The sequence below is a fragment of the Acanthochromis polyacanthus genome, chromosome 3 (assembly GCF_021347895.1).
Source record: "Acanthochromis polyacanthus isolate Apoly-LR-REF ecotype Palm Island chromosome 3, KAUST_Apoly_ChrSc, whole genome shotgun sequence".
Lineage (NCBI taxonomy): Eukaryota > Metazoa > Chordata > Actinopteri > Pomacentridae > Acanthochromis > Acanthochromis polyacanthus.
The window spans coordinates 15,619,743-15,637,463 of record NC_067115.1 but is presented as its reverse complement, the minus strand read 5'-3'; the positions used below and the strand labels follow the sequence as shown (position 1 = coordinate 15,637,463).

Sequence of the window (17,721 nt, the reverse complement as noted above, 5' to 3'; positions counted from 1 at the left end):
GATGCTGCGATCTGATGTACCTTGACCTTAGTCTGGCTGCGCTAGACCCAGGTCTGAAGACACAAGGGTCTAGGAACTCTCGACAGGGAGGGAGGCGGACTAAAAGGTTGTCTTTCAAATCACTCTGCTGCAATGGGGTAGGTATACAATCAATCAGCGCAACGAATAGGCTGACGTAGTTCCTAGAGCGCCAGAAATCAGGGGATGCGGGAGTTCGGTGAAGCCTTATTTATACAGTCAATGGGTGAAGCTCAAGTATATTACAGACATGTTAACAGAAAGATTATTCAGAGTCAGTGCTAATGGAGCTTAATGACTGTTGTCGTTTTTATTGTCGACCCTGGCAGAGAATTAAATTCATTGCCTTGGGTTGTCTAGCGCGGCTAGGCAAACCTTGACCTTGGAGTTCACCTTTAATGTCTTTAACCTTCATGCGGTATTCATTTTGACTACCCTATAAAGGCCTTCTGGGTCATATATGACCCGGTTTTGTATGACTCATATATGCCATGTAGATCCAAATTATCCACAAATTCAGTGTTTCACTTTATATGTCAACGTCCCTAGAACTGACTGAAACGAATTTTAACACTTTTTAAAAATTATATGACATCATTTACCTAATTTGCATAAAAATACACATATTTTGAGTAAAAAAAACAATAATTACAAATTATGATTTCGGAGGTCCAATACAATATTAAGTATTTTTAGTGAGGCCCAAATGTTGAAGTTCAGATAAAATAATTTTTTTAACCCTTTCAAAGTTTTTAAACGGCAACTAATACTTTACATCAGGGGCGGAGCTAGACCATTTTCAGGGGTGCTTGAGCACCCCTTCATTTTTTTTAAGCACCCCTAGAATTATTGGGCGTTATTTATTTATGTTTATAATAAATGCTGAAATAATTATTAACAGTGTTATTTATTTTACCGTTTCAAACCAAATGTAAAATCTGGCAAAGTTCTCCTTAATTTGACACCCCCCCCCCCCCCCTTGGATAATGGTTTGATCCATTAAGAGAGCGCAAGTTCCCCTCTACTCTGCCGCTGCACTGAATGCTGCTCCCACCCCTGTGTGCGTGTGATGGATCCGGCAGAGAGATTGACAGGCTAGCCAACAGAGCCAGCAACTGCAGGTGACTGCAACATTTACTTGGTATTTATACTCTGAAGTGAACTCACAAGTTTGTTCATGAAACCTGCATTTATAAGCCTGAGTTGTCTAAACAAACAATCCAGCTAGCTAGCTTGCCTTCTAGCTAGCGAATTTTACTCGTTTAGCCTCGCAAATCACAAAATGAAGCAAGCAATGCTTATGCCAAACATGAAGGTGAAAAAAAGGCTATTGTAATTTCACACTGGTGCCATATCATTTTTTTATCAATGTGTTGTTTGTAGGCCGACCGTCACAATGGATATTAGGGCATTTTTTTCCAAGAAAACTCCAGCAAAAGCTTCAGGTAAGGTTTGGGGGGCAAAGCACAGAACACGAAGGACGTTACTGCATGTGTTCAAATGTTTATTTTGTGGCGTTAACTCAATTGTTAGCAGACATATTTTGAAAATCAAACTTCAAATGGTCAGCATTTTGAGAAGGACTATTTTGACTGTTTCTTGAGCCAACGAATAGTGTGTGTAAAGACCATGAAAACCAACACCCAAACCACCAAATTAGGAATCTTATATGGGAAACACTGTTTCTACATTTTACCATTTTTGGGCAACCTAGCAAAGAGGGCAGTATTGTTCTCATCAAATGCCCCATGCCATCCTGGGGTCTTATCAAAAAGTCACAATTAGGCCCTTAACTTTACTGGCCTGTTTTCATTGCCCTAAAAGAATTCAGTGACAGTAAGTGTACTATAAGTAATATATCAATGGGTCATCTAAGAGAATGACTGAGCCCTGTTATGAATGCAGAAGAGCTGGGTGAGCCGCTTAACATTGGTCAGATGTGCGCCCCCCCCACGCCCAACCAGGTGCTAAGGACCCCTAGAGCTGAAAGTCTAAAACCGCCCCTGCTTTACATTACTTGTCTTCCGGGTCATATATGACCCGGATTTGTTTGACTCATTTTTAGCATGTACATTAAAATCATATACAAATTCTATGTTTCACCTTATTTGTCAACTTCCCTCCAACTGATTGAAATTAATTTTTACACATTTTTAAAATTGTATGACATCATTTACCTAATTTGCATAAAATAATGTATATTTTTGGCGTTAAGAACAGCAATAATTACAAATTAGGATTTTTGAGGTCCAATTTAATATTATGGATTTTTAGAGAAGGGTATATGTTGAAGTTCAGATGAAACATTTTTTTTTAACCCTTTCAAATTTTTTGAATGGCAACAAATACTGACATTAACTGTCTTCCGGGTCATATATGACCCGGTTTTGTTTGCCCCTTCTCTTCAACTGGGGTAAATATTAGCTCAAGAGCTTTTGCTGTAGAAAAACCTTCTTTTCACTTTGCTGTCTTGCATCAAAATGAAAAAATGGTCAGGAGAGACATGGGAAAGGGGTGGGACTCAAAGTTGTCATCATTACTTGTTTATCATACTGCAACTTTGAAGGTGTTGCATGTCAGTGTTTGTGTATGGGAGGCACATCAATGATTGTTTCTGAAAGCGCAGCTTTGAAGGTGCAGGTGCGGGTCAATGTGTGTGAACATGCATGTGTGTGGGAAGAACACGAGAGGCAGCTCCTCTCAAAGGAAAAAAAATCACAAATTTATCTGTTGTTTGTGTGTGAGAAGTGTACGGAGGAGTGTGTGTGTGTTTGTCAGACAATAGTCATTTGCTGGATAGGTGTGTATTTGAGTGTTTGTGGTGAGGGGGGTGGGGGTGGGGGGGTTGGTTGAGAGTTGGAGGTGTGTGTGGATGAGTGAGAGAGTGGAGTTTGATTATTTGATTGTGCTAGAAAGCCAGGAAATGTATGTAAATTCTCTGTATGTATCAGATGCTTTTTGAATGTTTTCCTACAGCATAACCGAGCATGTGTGTGTGAATGTGCATATTTTTGGGGGGGTGGGGGTGGGGTGAGATTTTATTTTTTATTTTTTTGGTATAGGTGAGTGAGAGGATGGTAATAGATGTGTGCATTGTGCCAGAAAGCACACCAAAATCAATTTTGTAACGTATAGCGCCACCTAGTAGTGTACGGGTCACTGGAGACCCGGAAGGCGTTTAGTGCCATTCTGTTTTATAAATTACCCATGATGCAGTGCAGGGGGGGATATTCAATTGTATTTGAAAAAGAGGTTGATTATGCTGAACTGCTGTAATTTTCATGTAATTACATTAAAGGCAACTACATTTTTAAAGAGCATCTTGATGCCTTCGGGTCGTCAGAGACCCGTATGCCGTATTAGGGTTAAAGGTGGTTCTGGGCTCTTTTGTTGCCATTCGGATTATCCGTCTCTTCCATTTATCATCAATTTTCCTCCTGCGTCTCCGTACAGGGAGGTTGGCTACAGTCCCATGGACCTTAAATTTCTGCATAATATGTGCAACTGTAGTCACAGGAACATCAAGCTGCTTGGAGATGGTCTTATAGCCTTTACCTTTAACATGCTTGTCTATAATTTTCTTTCTAATCTCCTGAGATAACTCTCTCCTTCGCTTCCTCTGGTCCATGTTAAGTGTGGTACACACCATGTCACCAAACAGCACAGTGACCACTTGTAACCCTATAAATAGGCTGACAGACTGATTACAAGTTCATAGACACCTGTGATACTAATTAGAGGACACACCTTGATTGAACATGTCCCTATGGTCACATTATTAACCACGCCTGACGTGTATGTCAGCAGGGTTACTGCATTCGCTTCGGTATCTGGCTGGCTGGGTAAGTATGTACAGCCATGGCCATAAGTTTGGACACAAGTACCATGATGCTTGTGAATCTTAGAAAATACCACAAAATTGTCACTTACAATACAGTACACAACTCCTGAGAACTATATTAAGTTTCATATTTTAAAAAAAACATCAAAAGAGTTTGGTGTCATTTTGTTATTCTTACCAAATTCGGTGTGAAAGTACTCCATTTTTTTGTTATTTTCTTCTAATATTGTGTTTTGGGAACAAAGTTGTTCCAATTGTTGGAATTTATTGATAATATTATATCCCTTGTTGATTTGTTGACTAATTAAACTGGTGCTGTCAAAAAATATTAGTTATGTTCTGTAATAGACATCAAAACAGACATAGGAAGTCATGCTGTGTCCAAACTTATGGCCATGGCTGTATGTGTGTGTGTGTGGGTCCGTTCAGATATCTGGGCATGGTTCTGCCATCTATTGAGGGCTCGTCTAGTTCTCAATCTTTTCTAGGGGGTACCATCATTTTTGTCCAGGCCTGTTTCATGAATTTATTTTTTAAAATAATTCTGTTAAACCATGAATCAAAAACAATGTCTGATTTTCACTTATTAATTTTCATAGATTTTTTATTCATTATTACTTTTGTCAAATTCAAATTATTTCTGTGATCATTGTGGGTTTTACTTTCATTAACCGAGGGGTACCAACAATTTTGTCCACGTGTGTAATTTAAATATTCACATTCACCCCTACTGGAAATTTAGAGTATCAATAAACCTAACTTTATTGTGTTTTAAATGTGGGAAGAAACACCCATAACTCCACACAAAAAGGCCTCATCGAGTTGACTGTCAGCCAGCTGAAACATTGTGATCTTAAATTAATTCCATAGCAGTCATTTTAAAAGACAAAAAAAACCCTACCTTTTTCTGCGTCAGCCGGTGCTTGTTGTTTAGGACGTAGACGCCTTTATCGACTGCCACCAGTCCCACTGTGCTCTCTGGATCTCCTGTGATCTTCAGACCAAATGAGTTGCGAGGCTCATAGGAATTCTCTCCTCTCGCTTGTTCTAATTTCAGCTAAAGACAGAAGAAAGAGTAGATTTAACTTTTCAACATTCAGTATCATTTCTATATGTGCCTACAACTTTACTAGTTTGTGTGTGGGTGTCTTGTAGCACTAATTTAATAAGTCTGACTGTGTTACGTCTCTCACCGATCCCATGCAGGAGTCTTCTACATCGACCCATAAAGAGTCTGATACCACTTCACTAGAATTTGGATGGTAGTAGGCAACAATGCGGAACGATGGCAGCATTTCTTTGGTGATGATGAGATTCAAGGAAATAAGTGTTTGATGTTTATTTCGGTGTCGACCATGTTTCACCAGTTGACCTCTGCTCAAAATCTGGGGGCACAGATTTACACAACAATATGTACACAGGTGGCTACACAAGCATGTCAACAAATAAACACACACACACACACACACACACACACACACACACACACACACACACACACACACACACACACACACACACACACACTTGCCTACCAGGTATGTGATGTCATTTTCTTCACTTCTCTGCCTGTTGACGTTTAGGTTGATTTTCAGATTGTCTCCTAGTTTCACCTCAGCTTTGTCAACACCTGCAAATAAAAAAACCCACAAAAAAAACAACTCAATGCAATCAGTGCTGGACATTTAACAGAAACTCGCCCATGGCTAGTTGGTGTACCTATAAATGCAGTGTTGTTAACGTGATTAAAGCTGCTCCAGGACCTTTATTTTAACTTACCAATCACAGTGTTGTCATGCCAATAATTTTAAAATGGGTCAGCAGTGGGAGGAATTTGCCTTCAGGACTTTCTGGCAGAAAACATTTCGAGCAAAGAAAGCTTCAAGGAATCAGGCAGTGTATTATGAAGATGTGAAAGTAGAATCAATTGAAAACTAGATTAGATTATCCTTTAGATTAAGTCCCATGTGAAATTAAGTGATTCTATAATGACTTAGGCTTGTTTAGCTATCTCAAAAAACTAACTAGAGAACCTTTTACACAAAACATTAGGCAACTCTTGCCTCTCTTCTTCCAAATGTTCCACCAAAACAACTCCCTGTCACTATTTTTGAGGGGACACCATTACTGCATCCTTGGTTGCGCTTCACTCAATACAATAGTGATTGGTTTATGGAAATGCATACAGGCCAGAGTGTATATTCCCCCTATAGCAGCATGATTATGAGATAGTCAGACCATTCAACTAAGCATGACTTGGTTAAAAGTGACCCTTTCAAAACACTGAAAAGATGCAAAAGCCGATTAACCAGACAGGAAACCCTGAACACAAACTTCTACCATGTTGCATATGGCATCGCAATAATGGTCCTGGAGCAATCTTAATTATAATGCTGTGGGAACAACATCTCCATGGTGACATCATTACCACTAAGTTTACCACCTGGTGTCTGTGTAGAATACTCCTCACCTATGTGGATGTAATTGTTGCTTCTGTTAGTGAAGGGAAGAGCCGTCATTTCGGCCGACGCTTGTCTTTCAAGTGGAATACCAGGAACACTGGTTTTTGCCTGTAATTAAAGGCACACCCACAGGTTAACATCCATAAACTAAAAAATAATTTAAGAGCATCTGTAAGGCATCAAGTTTCCATTCTTCAATCCTTTTCATTTCCTGGGGGCAAAAAGATGTTTGTTTTTTTGCCAACAGTGTTCCCATGAGTCTTAAAAATCATTGAACTATGAGAATCACAGATTCTTGCCTACATTTAAGCATAATAAATAAAGTTTATTAATAAAGTTATTAAATCTGTCTTAGTCAAGCTTAGTGTACCATTACACTTCAACATGCAAGATATGCATAGCAAAAAGACAAAACACAAATAGCTGATTAAAAGAGAGACAATAAGTTGAGACAGTTTGAACGACAATAAAACAATCCTAAAGACATACTTTGATTAACAGGGGTTCGAATATTTCCTCTGTATTGACGGAAAGCCTCGCCATGCCATTGGATTCAGTGACACCCTCCACATCACCAGGCTTCACCACCACTTTAATACCTTTCACTGGAGAGCCATCAGGATTCACAACTTCAATCTGCAATCGAAGAAAATAACAGCAGAACAATCAGAAATCAAATCACCTTACTAAAACATGTTTTATCCCTTCATCAAACCATTGAACAAATACTGTAATCGTCTGTAAATAGCAGATACTGTGCAGCAAAAAGTTATGACTCAGACAGATCACATATGATCTGTAATGTGGGGGATTTATAGCAGCAGTGATATTTTGGAGGATGTGGTCATCTACATGTTTAGCTCTCATTTTACAAAGATGTAAAGCTAAATTAGTACATTACCTACCGCCACATTAAACGATATTCCTGGTCTGAAATATTGCCGCGTTTTCTTGAAGTGGATGGTGTAGGGTGATTTGACAATCTGGATACCCCTCAACTCTGCCTCCACCATTTCACTACCTGTTTTTGTAATGGTAACACTCGTTAATGTGAGACAACAAAACCAGTATGATTCACACATGATGTGACACATTTCTGACTTACCGCTCTCCGTCAGCACACTGACGGATACATATATGGAGCTTCCTTCAAGATCGAGGATGTTTTGAAAGGTGTCTGTTATGTGCTGCTTCTTCAGTTTGGCAACTCCATTACCTTTGCCAATCTAATGCAAATTAATGCAAAAATTAGTTAGTGAGTGGATCCTTCTGTATACATGTGAATTCTTGTTTCAGCCTTTGATATATTTAATTGTTTGTAGAGAATCTGACAATTAAACTCCACTATTGTAACTGCAGACATGTGGAAGACAGTAACTTTCTAGTGGCGAAACTAAATTGCAGAAGTTTAACTAAGTGGGAAAGATGAAAATGAGACACAGACATCAGCAGGCAGATAGCTATGCACCAAAAGTATAAATATATGCTAACCGGCACTCTCTGAAGAGAGCTTGAAAGACTCCTTTTCTGACCCTCAAGCATAATCCCAAATACCACATAGGCTTTTCCATCCACCTCTTCACCAAACAGATACCTAAAAGCAAAAAAGTAAAAATGCAATCAACATAATACAAGCCTGTTTATTTTCTCTTCCAATCAATCTGTGATTTCACAAACCTAGCTTTGATATTGATGTCGAGCTCTTCGCTGTCCACGTAGAAGAAGGGAATCTCAGACGTCAGTTTCACCTCAAAACTAGGAAGCACTGTGAAATGATGTGCATTTTGGTGTCAAACCAGGCAGAGAGGTGAAGACTTCAACGATTCAAAAAGTTTGAGAGGGAACTCACCATATTCTTTGACTTCAAACTCTGCAACAAAGCTCTGCTGTAAGTTGCTTTCGAATTTGGCCACCACCTTCCACAATCCAGTACTACATGCACAAAGAGCTCATATTTCAAAAAATTACACATCAACAGACATGAAGGACTCAGATATATAAAAGTTTCACAGGTCAATTTTTACAAGTTGGAAAAATTTTAAATGAAAAAACTTACCTAACCACTTCAGCAAGCTGGTAAGATGCAGAGTAGATCCCTGATTTTACCGATATATGATTAGTTTCTACAATGATGTCGTCAGGGGTCTAAAAATAAACATTACACAACTATTAACAGTTGGCATCATCAATTTAAAAAAATCACTGCTTTGCCATTCCATGAAATTATCATTTTCTAGCAACTATTTCTGTGGTTGATTTGCTCTCAGCTATTCATTACATTTCCCAAAATTCCTTTTGAGGGAGAGGTCATGCAAGAATATCAACTTGTCTTGGAAATTTTCACATGGCTTCTTGTGCAGAGTCCTTTGCTATATGAATGTTTTAGGTCTACAAGTGACAAAACTCAGGAGAAGTGTTGATCATACTCTGGGAACATTTTTGAATTCCTCAAGAGACTTTCTCTCCGTGATACTGTAATATTGTTGTCAGTTCTGTAATGCATGAAGATACAATACCGTAATCTCAATGGTGACTGAAGTATCCATGTTATCTTCCCTCTCCACTGGTTCCATGCCAGGTCTCACTGCAAACAACCTGTAAAAGACTGCCAGACAGAGGCAAAACAAAAATAAAATTCACATCTTAAGTGCCAAAAATTGCAGTACCCCCAATGATTCCAAAACATATTAATCCCCATAGATTCGCAGGATAAAATGCTCGACTTCACAGCAGAAATTAACATGTTTACAGCCTAGATTGTATCAGGGCTTAAAATTATGCAGAATTGAGGAACTGCTGCTTTGAGTGAGAGGTCCATGCCCCTTCATGCTTCATCTCAGTGTTGATTTTTGGATTAACTGGAACTTTGTCAGTAACTGTCTGTGTGGCAATGGCCAGAGCTAACAGGATGAGCTTCAAAACCACACTTCAGGAAACCTACAGGTGACACTGAGGGTTTGCCCATCTTTACATACATTCTATGTTTATTTCATCATTTTCACTGTCAACTGATTTCTGTGCAGCATGTAGCTAAACTCCACAAAACCTACTGAAGGAAAGTCTCACAAGATGGTGCTTCCAGAATAAAATCTTAGGCAATGTCTTAAATTCGCGAGGAACTTTTTATGAATTATCAGACAGTTAACCAATAAAAAGAGGATACTGCACAAAAGATCTGCTCCACTGCTGTGTGGTCGATCATCAATGAGCTGATCAGGCACCTCCAGTGGTTTTCAAGAGCTTTTAAAATGAAATTATTCTGATTCTAAAAATTAAAGTCTTGGAACGGAAAATGGAAAAAAGAGACACTCTGGCTCTCATATGAAATAATAAGATATTGCTTAAAGCAATATCAAAGCTCCACGAGGACAGCTGAAGCTCAATGCTATGCTAATAACACGATGTATGTATTTTGGGGGTTGATAATGTTGGTGATAAACATTTTCACAGTTTGGTGCATATCTACCAACATTTATTGAAAGTTACAGACTCTGAATTGCTGGTTATTTTTATTAAGTAGTATATTGCGCTAGAAAAGCTGTGTGCTGTACTGTAGTCACAGTTTCTCATTTGCATTTATGCTGTTTTCTGAAGGGATTTTGTACTTTGTGGCCACTGCATACTACCAATTCAGAAATTCACAAAGTTAGGTATGTGTTTCTCAGCAGTGATCTACCATAGAAATGGACTCACCACGGGTACCGGGAGTATACATGGTCTTGTCGGTCTGGATGAAGATGTAGCCAGACTGAAAGGAGACTAACACAATCTTCTCCAGCTCTCGGTCAGGGAACCTCGCTTGCAGGTAAATATACTGCTTTACTTTGGGGTCTTTACTGAAATGTTCAGCAGGAATCTGAGTATAAAGGGATACAGTGAAAGATGAAAGTATGTCATACAGTTTTAAAAGACAAGAAGTATGCACAGAAAACACAGTGACACACTAAAAAGTGAATACCAATAGGTGTTGTGGAAAAAAGAACAATACTGATGATATGAGGGACACGAACAAGTTACAATAGGTACGTATGTGATCTACAGTGACAAGAAAGCAAAATCTGACAATCAATCACAGCTGGGAAAGGAAGCAGACCACCTTGGATTATACTTCTTTTCACAATACCTTAGGAATTTGCTTCCCTGCTCTGAATCATGGTCAATATATTTTGGCTTTTTTGGGGGAATAATATGCAAAAAAGACTCTTTCATGTCAAAATGAAAACAGATTTCTACAAGTAATGTGAATTAATGACAAAATATTATTTCAATTATTTATACAATAATATTTTTAATTATTTACCATTACTTTGTAGAAATCGGCTTTTACTTTGAAATGAAAAAAATTTTTCTTTATAAACTCTTGTCAAAAATGCATAATTAAACCAGTCCCTCCAGGAATTCACGATGTTGCGATCGCGCAAATTCAACCAATCTCCGCAAATTTTGCGCAGCCTTGCAATTTTGTCCAATCACCGCAACTTTCCCGCAATTTTGGCCCGCCTCCCGTGAGTTCCACCAATCATAGCAGCTCTCAGCACAAATGTAATGCACGTACATCACCGAATTCACTTCCTTGTTTGTGGTTTGAAGATGCAGACATGTGCGATACTAATGCCTCTCATTTACTAAGAAAAATTACTGCTGAAGACCATGATAAACAATTAATTCACTGAAGTTCTTCACCAAAGCGGAGCTAAACTGTTTACAACCGTGCAATATTGTGGTGGAATACAAAAAAGAAAAAAAAAAAACATCAATTGATACACACTTTTTTTTTTAAACACGAAACATATTAGAACGGCTGAAATGATCAGACAACAGACCAGACAAATCACTGTGATGGAAACTGTTGCATCCAGATCCGTTAGAGCACTGAAAGAATGAAGGTAAATTAGATGAATTATTCCACCAAAGAACACGATGGAGTTATGTGACAATCAGCGTGTGTGAATCCTTCCTCTGTTACCAACATCACTCAAAAACGGACTCAGAGATGTGAATGAAATTCTCAGGGTCGATCAGAAATGACACAAGAACCAAATGATTAGACTTTGGCAGTGATACGACTTAAAGTTTGGATCAATGGATTTTTTAAGGATCTCCCAATGAGGTAGCAGCACGGCATCTGATAGCGGCACGGTAACCATGGCAACAAGTGAACGCTACCTCAGCGGCCTGCTGACGATCACATGATTGTGATCCTACAACAAATCTACCATTGTGGACGTATCGGAAATGACACAGGGAACAACTGAATAAATTGTGGGGGTGTTTCTGAGTCCCATCAATTCCTTTCGCCCCCTGCATAATTAGGTCACGTCATATTGAACTAGTATCTGTCTGCTGCTAATGTCCCACCATGGTGTGCCAGCTTTTGTGGAAATGGGTTGGAACGTTAAATAATTAATTTCGGAATAAATATTGTCAATTGCAGAGTTGAAACATGTTCTACAATCTGGAAAAAAATGCAGCTTTTTAGCAACTGTCACCGTCTCCTGCAATTTTATCTCAACAAATAAGTTTAAAACATCGCAACTTTTATCGCAATTTTTTAGAAAAGCGGGCGCGAATTCAGGCATTTTCGGCCGCAACAATCACAAAAACACCTGCGAAATCCTGGAGGGACTGTTAAACTGACCATGATTCAATGTTAAAAAAGGGGGAAACTTCCAAATGTGGTGAATAGCTGTTATATGCACTAATATGCAACAAATGATGAAACTGTTACTGTGGCGCCATTTTAATGTTCATTAATAAGTTTATTTTTGTAAAAGAGAAAACACAGAGTGTCCCACAATACTTTACCAATATTCTAAGAATTTTTAAATGCTCATTTTATGTCACAGCAGTGTGTTGGAAAAGCAGGGAGGAGGACGTGAGTGCAAATCAAAAGTTGTCAGATTGGAACAGTTTATCAAGATTTATCGTCAGAAAAATACAAACAGAGGCTTACGGGAAGAATTGCCGGTATTTAGCTTAGCAGGTAGGGCAAGCAAAGGTTAAAGTCTGTATAAACAGACAAGAGGTCAGCGCAGGTAATCAAAAAATAGGTAGGGAAAACAACTTTGCAAAGACACTTGGCAGGATGCTCATTGTGAGAGTGGACTTTGGGCCTGCACTGCAGCTCAAGGTCAACAAATCCAGGATAACTTTCTGAAGCTGGCTTCAGTAAACCTAACATCTGCAATCACATGAAGTCACTCCAAGGTTTCCACATGTAGCTGTGAACTTATTCACGCAAAAGAGACCAACATGGACAAGTCTAGAGTGGCACTGTCCCATGAGAAGAATGAACCAAAACAAAGTATGGGGGACTAAAAGAAAGAATTCAGACTTCAAGAAACACAGCTGCTGCAGCCAAAGCCAGGAAGGAAAGCTGGCAAAAAATGAAGGTTAATATAGCCCAGTCATTAAGGTTAGAGTATATCTGATTATAATAGCAATTTACTGTATTAAATGTGTTGCTGCAAGCCCATTTTCACTGTGTGCAAGACAGCTTTAGCCTCAGTTCAATGACTTCTTCAGCTGCCAGCTTGGCAAATATGAAAACTTCTATGTTCAACAAGTGCAAGGCTTTATCGCTTCAATCAGTGTCTGTTTTAGGATCATGTTGCCATAAAACACACATATAGACCAATAAAAAGCTTTGAAACTGAACAGGGAAAAACAAAGCAAGATAAGAATGGAAATCTCATATGTCCTCTTATGCTCATCTGGGAGAGAAATGAGTGTAGATAATGAGAAAAAAAGACTTTCATGTCAAAGTGATAGAACTCCTGCTTTTACTCTCTGTGCTCTGAGCTCTGTGGGATTACAATCACCTCTGATATCATTTTACCAAAAGATAACCGGAGCAGGATAGGTGTGCAGCATAATTTATCGCATACTCCATGAAAACCCAGGGTTCAACCTCAAGCCACTTTTCTTAGTGAAATTCTTGCAGATTTAATGAAGACAAATTGGACAAAGGTGAGTGTAATAGAGAATTGGTAGCAGCTGAAGTGGATGTGGTGGACAGGGCAGAGCTGTCAAACACTGTAAAATGTATTTATTGCTAAATATAACATACCTTTAAGAATTATATATGGCATTATATTGGTTTTAAACCCTCAGGATTGGAAATTCTCGAATTTAAATCTTATATCATCTACATTAAAGTAACAATATTGTGACAATGAAACAACTAGTAAAATATCTTTAACTCAGACATTGAACTATGTAACAGTAAGTAGCAGCATATCATATATATTCACAGGTTAATTAGCACAGGTAGGCTGGCTGACATAAAGCTACACATAGAACTGCTTTTAATGGGCCTTTAAGATAATGCCATATCTGCTTAGTTTTTATGTGCAAATGAAGTGTTCACAAGAAAACAGGTAGCCCAGCTAGTACCCACAACACTGGCTAACAAAATAGGAATAATCTTTTTAAAGAAAACGTTTTAATCTGGTAGCCAAAGAATGTTTGTCATTTCAAATCATGTCTCTGTAGGGGGAAAAAGAAAAGAACGGAAAATATTACACCAGCATTCAAAAAATGCTTTCGGGATGTTATCATGACCATAGACGACAGAAAGTTTGTGTTTTTTTAGATACAGTTTTCCTATAATATGATACATTATCAAAAATGCAACATTTCTGAGGATGTTGTTGATGTAATATACGATAGTTTGTTCTTCTATAAAACACTCATGATGTTACATGGTAACAAAGGAAGGATATTGTCAGTGTTAGGAACAAGAAAGTGAGGACATAATAATCCTATAATATTTTAAAATGTCTTTAGAGAAAATTATCTGACCTTTAAGAAGAGCATTGTGGGAACCAAAAAAAAAACAAACTTCCTGCTGAAAACATTTATAGAACTTAGCAAAACTTTTCCACAGTGTTTTAGAACAACAGCAAAGCATCAAGCTCAGAGGTAGAAGTACAGATTTACAATGAAATCAAGTTTCAGAAAGCACCGTTACGTTACCGTAATTCTTGCAAGGTCCTGGAACTTGTTTGTTTTATTCAGGGTCACAGATGTGGATTCAAGCTCTTTGTCTTTGGTTGGATGGTTCTTCACGATGATGTCAACGTTAACGGGATCTTCAAGAGTGTAATCTTGAATTTCTATAAAGATGTTTTCTGTTGCTCCCACTCGCAACAAGTTGGGCGCTGACATCACCTCCCTGAAGAGAGACAACAGAAAGACGGTAGTGCTGTTTTAAAAGGCAAACTAAAGACCTACTTTTTTTACTCAGGCTTTTGACTGATTTGATTGATTTTATTTATTTATTGCCCTTCTTAAAAATAATTTTAGGTATTGATTTCTCTACTTAATCACTTATTTACATATTTTAGTTCATTTAATCTTCAGTTTATTACTTGACCTTTTATTTTCTTATTCTGTTCTTTAAAAAAGGACCTCTATCTCTATTTTAATAATACATTTTAAATGTAATTCATTTATCTATGCTATTTTATCTTATTTAAATTCATCTCATCTGGTGTTTCCTCATTGCATGTGTTTTTTAGGATAACTTTTCCTAGCTTTTGGAGGGTTGTTTGTTTTGGTCTATTGCATTTTTTCCCCCTGTTATCTGTAAAGCACTTTGTTACATTTCATCTGTATAAAAAGTGCTATATAAATAAAGTCTGATTGAAGCAAATTGCTGTTATAGGGATATTTGAACATGTAGATTAAACAAGTTGTATATGTTTTTTAAAGGTATGAGACAAATAATACATGCTCAGCTTTGTTTGCTCTCATAATCTGCCTATTGATAGAGTAAGGGATAGAATAGAATAAGGAAAATAAGGAAAATCATCTGAGGTTTTTGAAAACATGCAAAATGAAAGTACAGAATAGCCTCCAGCATTTACTTTAAATACAATAAGTAATCTATTAATCATTCTGACCAAGATCCAGCAGTGGATCAATTCAATATTTCATCATTGTGCTGCACTCTGTTTACTGTGTCACCACAGTGCAAACTGAAAACAGATTACAGTAAACTGGGTTGCAGTTTACTGGCATTTGAAAAACCTAAAGGCCAAACAGATCAGAGTTTAATTCTAATTTTTCAATCGTCGCTCTATATCTGTTACTGTCAGTGTTAGACAAGCTGAAATCTGCACAATTTGTTGTTGCACACTTTATAATTTTGCTCAACAGCTGAAGCTTGTTGATAAGTTTTAATCTAACTGTTAAAGAACATTTTAGGAATATCCATCTTTATATTTTAGAATCATTATGGTGATCAGAACAATTCTGTACAACATTTCATTTGACAAGTACAACAATAAATGCATCAATATTTTTTCCCCCACTGGCTAAAGTAATTCAACTGAAAGCATAGAAAGTTGTGTCATCCCGAAGCACCCACTGAAAGTGTACTTTATTGTTACTGAGACGTAGAATTTGTCAAAATCAATGAGAGAACATTTAATATTAGGAAAAGCATTTGTTTCTGTACAAAAATGGGGCTGTGCATAAAAAATGCTTCAAATTTCATCTTCAAATTACATAGTTGTTGTCATTGTCAGAGCACAGTGATATGATTTATAGAGGAAAGCAGATGACATTTCTTTTAATCCCAGATGAACTTTGATCAGGCTTCGTCAAATTAGGCTTCTTCAAATTAAGGGAGAATCTTAAAGGTAAGGAAGTTGTACTTACAGTGGATCACCATCAGCCACAGAAATCAGAAAGGATAATGCCAGAAAGGCCAACAGCGACGGCTGGGCCCGACACATCCTGCTGCCTGATACCATGTCTGCTGTGTTCATTCTCCCTCTGTAACCCTCTTTAACACACTTGTTGCTCCTCCTACGCCTTCTGTCTCATCCTCCTCCTGTAAATAATGTTTCAGGCTTTACTCGATTAGATTTTAAATGAATAATGTGACATATCCGGTAATTAAAACTGTCAGATAAATGTATTTGACTGTCAGCTAGATTTATTTAGATTTTTTGTTTCTAAAAACATTCTGAGTCAGTTCTGCAAAATTTAAAAAAGTTTTTGGTGGAAAGTTTCATCTTATTTCTTGGAATGTTCTTCTTAAATGTAGGATGAAGTTCTCTAAAGATGCTCTGAAAATGTTCTGACAACATTTTCTGCATGTTGCACTGAGAACGTTTTCTAAAGCAACACCCCTAAAACATTTTCAGCATATTCCAGGCAAAATGTTCCACCTTTGTTATTATTTCATATTACAGGAACATTTGTTGAATGTTGGCTTGAGAAAATTCTTGTTTTGTCATCATAGTGTGTCCCCGTCCTTCAAAAACTGAAGGTCAAAACACTCTGTCTTAACTGACTTAACCTCATAGGAACATTACTTTTGAAACGAGAAATGTCCTTAAAAATCTTTTTCACAACAAAGATTAAATACACAGTGGAGTCAGCTAATTTCTGCTTCAGTTGAGAAAATAATAATCTGTTGTGTCACAAAGTTTTAAACAACCTGCACATCTCCTTAACACTTCAAATATTTACTGTTCACTACTTCATTTAACAGCATTATTGAACAAGAAAAAAGTAAATACTTGATTAACAGAACTATATCCTCTACATTCTCAAAAATATTTTTCTTTAGCAGCTGATTTAGCTGCTTGACCTGTGGGACTAATAAACACCACCTTCACATAGAAATGTTATATATCTGCCAGGTTTTCCAGAGTCACTGGTTTTGGAAAGGAAAAGAGATCATGGACGACCCTTTCAAATTAGACAAAAGCAACAGGAAAAAGGTTGCGCAAAACTAGCCATAATTTCAAAAAAAAAAAAAATGCTAAGGTAATATACTATCATTCAGAGCAGTGAATGAGTTTCTGTCCAGACTTGAGTTAGTTTTCTGCCAAGATCTTATATTGATGGGTGCATCACTTCATCTGCCTCTCCTCTTACTGTGATGCCCCTGTAGCATTGGGTTTAAGTATGATTGTGTTTGTTTGCATTTACACTTCTTGTTTATTATTTTGGTGTTTCGAATCTCATTTCATAGATTACTTGAATAATTTGATAATTTATGGTTTTGTGTTTCCTTATTGCCATGCTCAGTGTCCCAGATGTTGTTGTCTCTGGTACGACCTTTACATATGAGACACAAAGAGTGAGAGCGCGGTCAGAGTTGTTGTGCGGAGCTGAAATAAAAGACTGCAGAAAACTGTGCTGCCGTTGTGGTAATGTACAAGCACGGAAGACAGCAAAATAACAACAGCGAACTATGAGAACATTACAAAATTGTAACTCACCTGTCCCACAGCCCTGGAGAGGTGAGCCAACAACTTTTAAGGGTTAGGCCCCCCATCACTTTGGAACAGGGTAAATCTGGATTCACCAGATCACATGACCTTCTTCCATTGCTTCAGAATCCAACCTTAATGCTCCGAAGCCAACTGAAGCCTTTTG

The 17,721-nt window shown here is 37.7% G+C and overlaps 1 protein-coding gene across 1 annotated transcript in view; it reads right to left on the bottom strand.

Moving 5' to 3' along the window:
* LOC110967491 (complement C3-like) overlaps positions 1-16,140 on the bottom strand; it is a 35,195-nt gene extending 19,055 nt beyond the window's left edge. The window contains exons 1-15 of the mRNA XM_051945584.1: positions 15,988-16,140; positions 14,299-14,497; positions 10,015-10,177; positions 8,838-8,926; positions 8,378-8,466; positions 8,171-8,253; positions 7,999-8,086; positions 7,813-7,915; positions 7,427-7,547; positions 7,227-7,342; positions 6,811-6,957; positions 6,330-6,429; positions 5,395-5,489; positions 5,053-5,244; positions 4,761-4,916 (exon numbers count right to left, since the gene is read on the bottom strand). Coding sequence (XP_051801544.1) covers positions 4,761-4,916; positions 5,053-5,244; positions 5,395-5,489; positions 6,330-6,429; positions 6,811-6,957; positions 7,227-7,342; positions 7,427-7,547; positions 7,813-7,915; positions 7,999-8,086; positions 8,171-8,253; positions 8,378-8,466; positions 8,838-8,926; positions 10,015-10,177; positions 14,299-14,497; positions 15,988-16,097 — 1,851 coding nt within the window. The 5' untranslated portion in view covers positions 16,098-16,140. The remainder of the gene's footprint in view (positions 1-4,760; positions 4,917-5,052; positions 5,245-5,394; positions 5,490-6,329; positions 6,430-6,810; positions 6,958-7,226; positions 7,343-7,426; positions 7,548-7,812; positions 7,916-7,998; positions 8,087-8,170; positions 8,254-8,377; positions 8,467-8,837; positions 8,927-10,014; positions 10,178-14,298; positions 14,498-15,987) is intronic.
* Between the last annotated feature and the right edge of the window lie 1,581 nt (positions 16,141-17,721).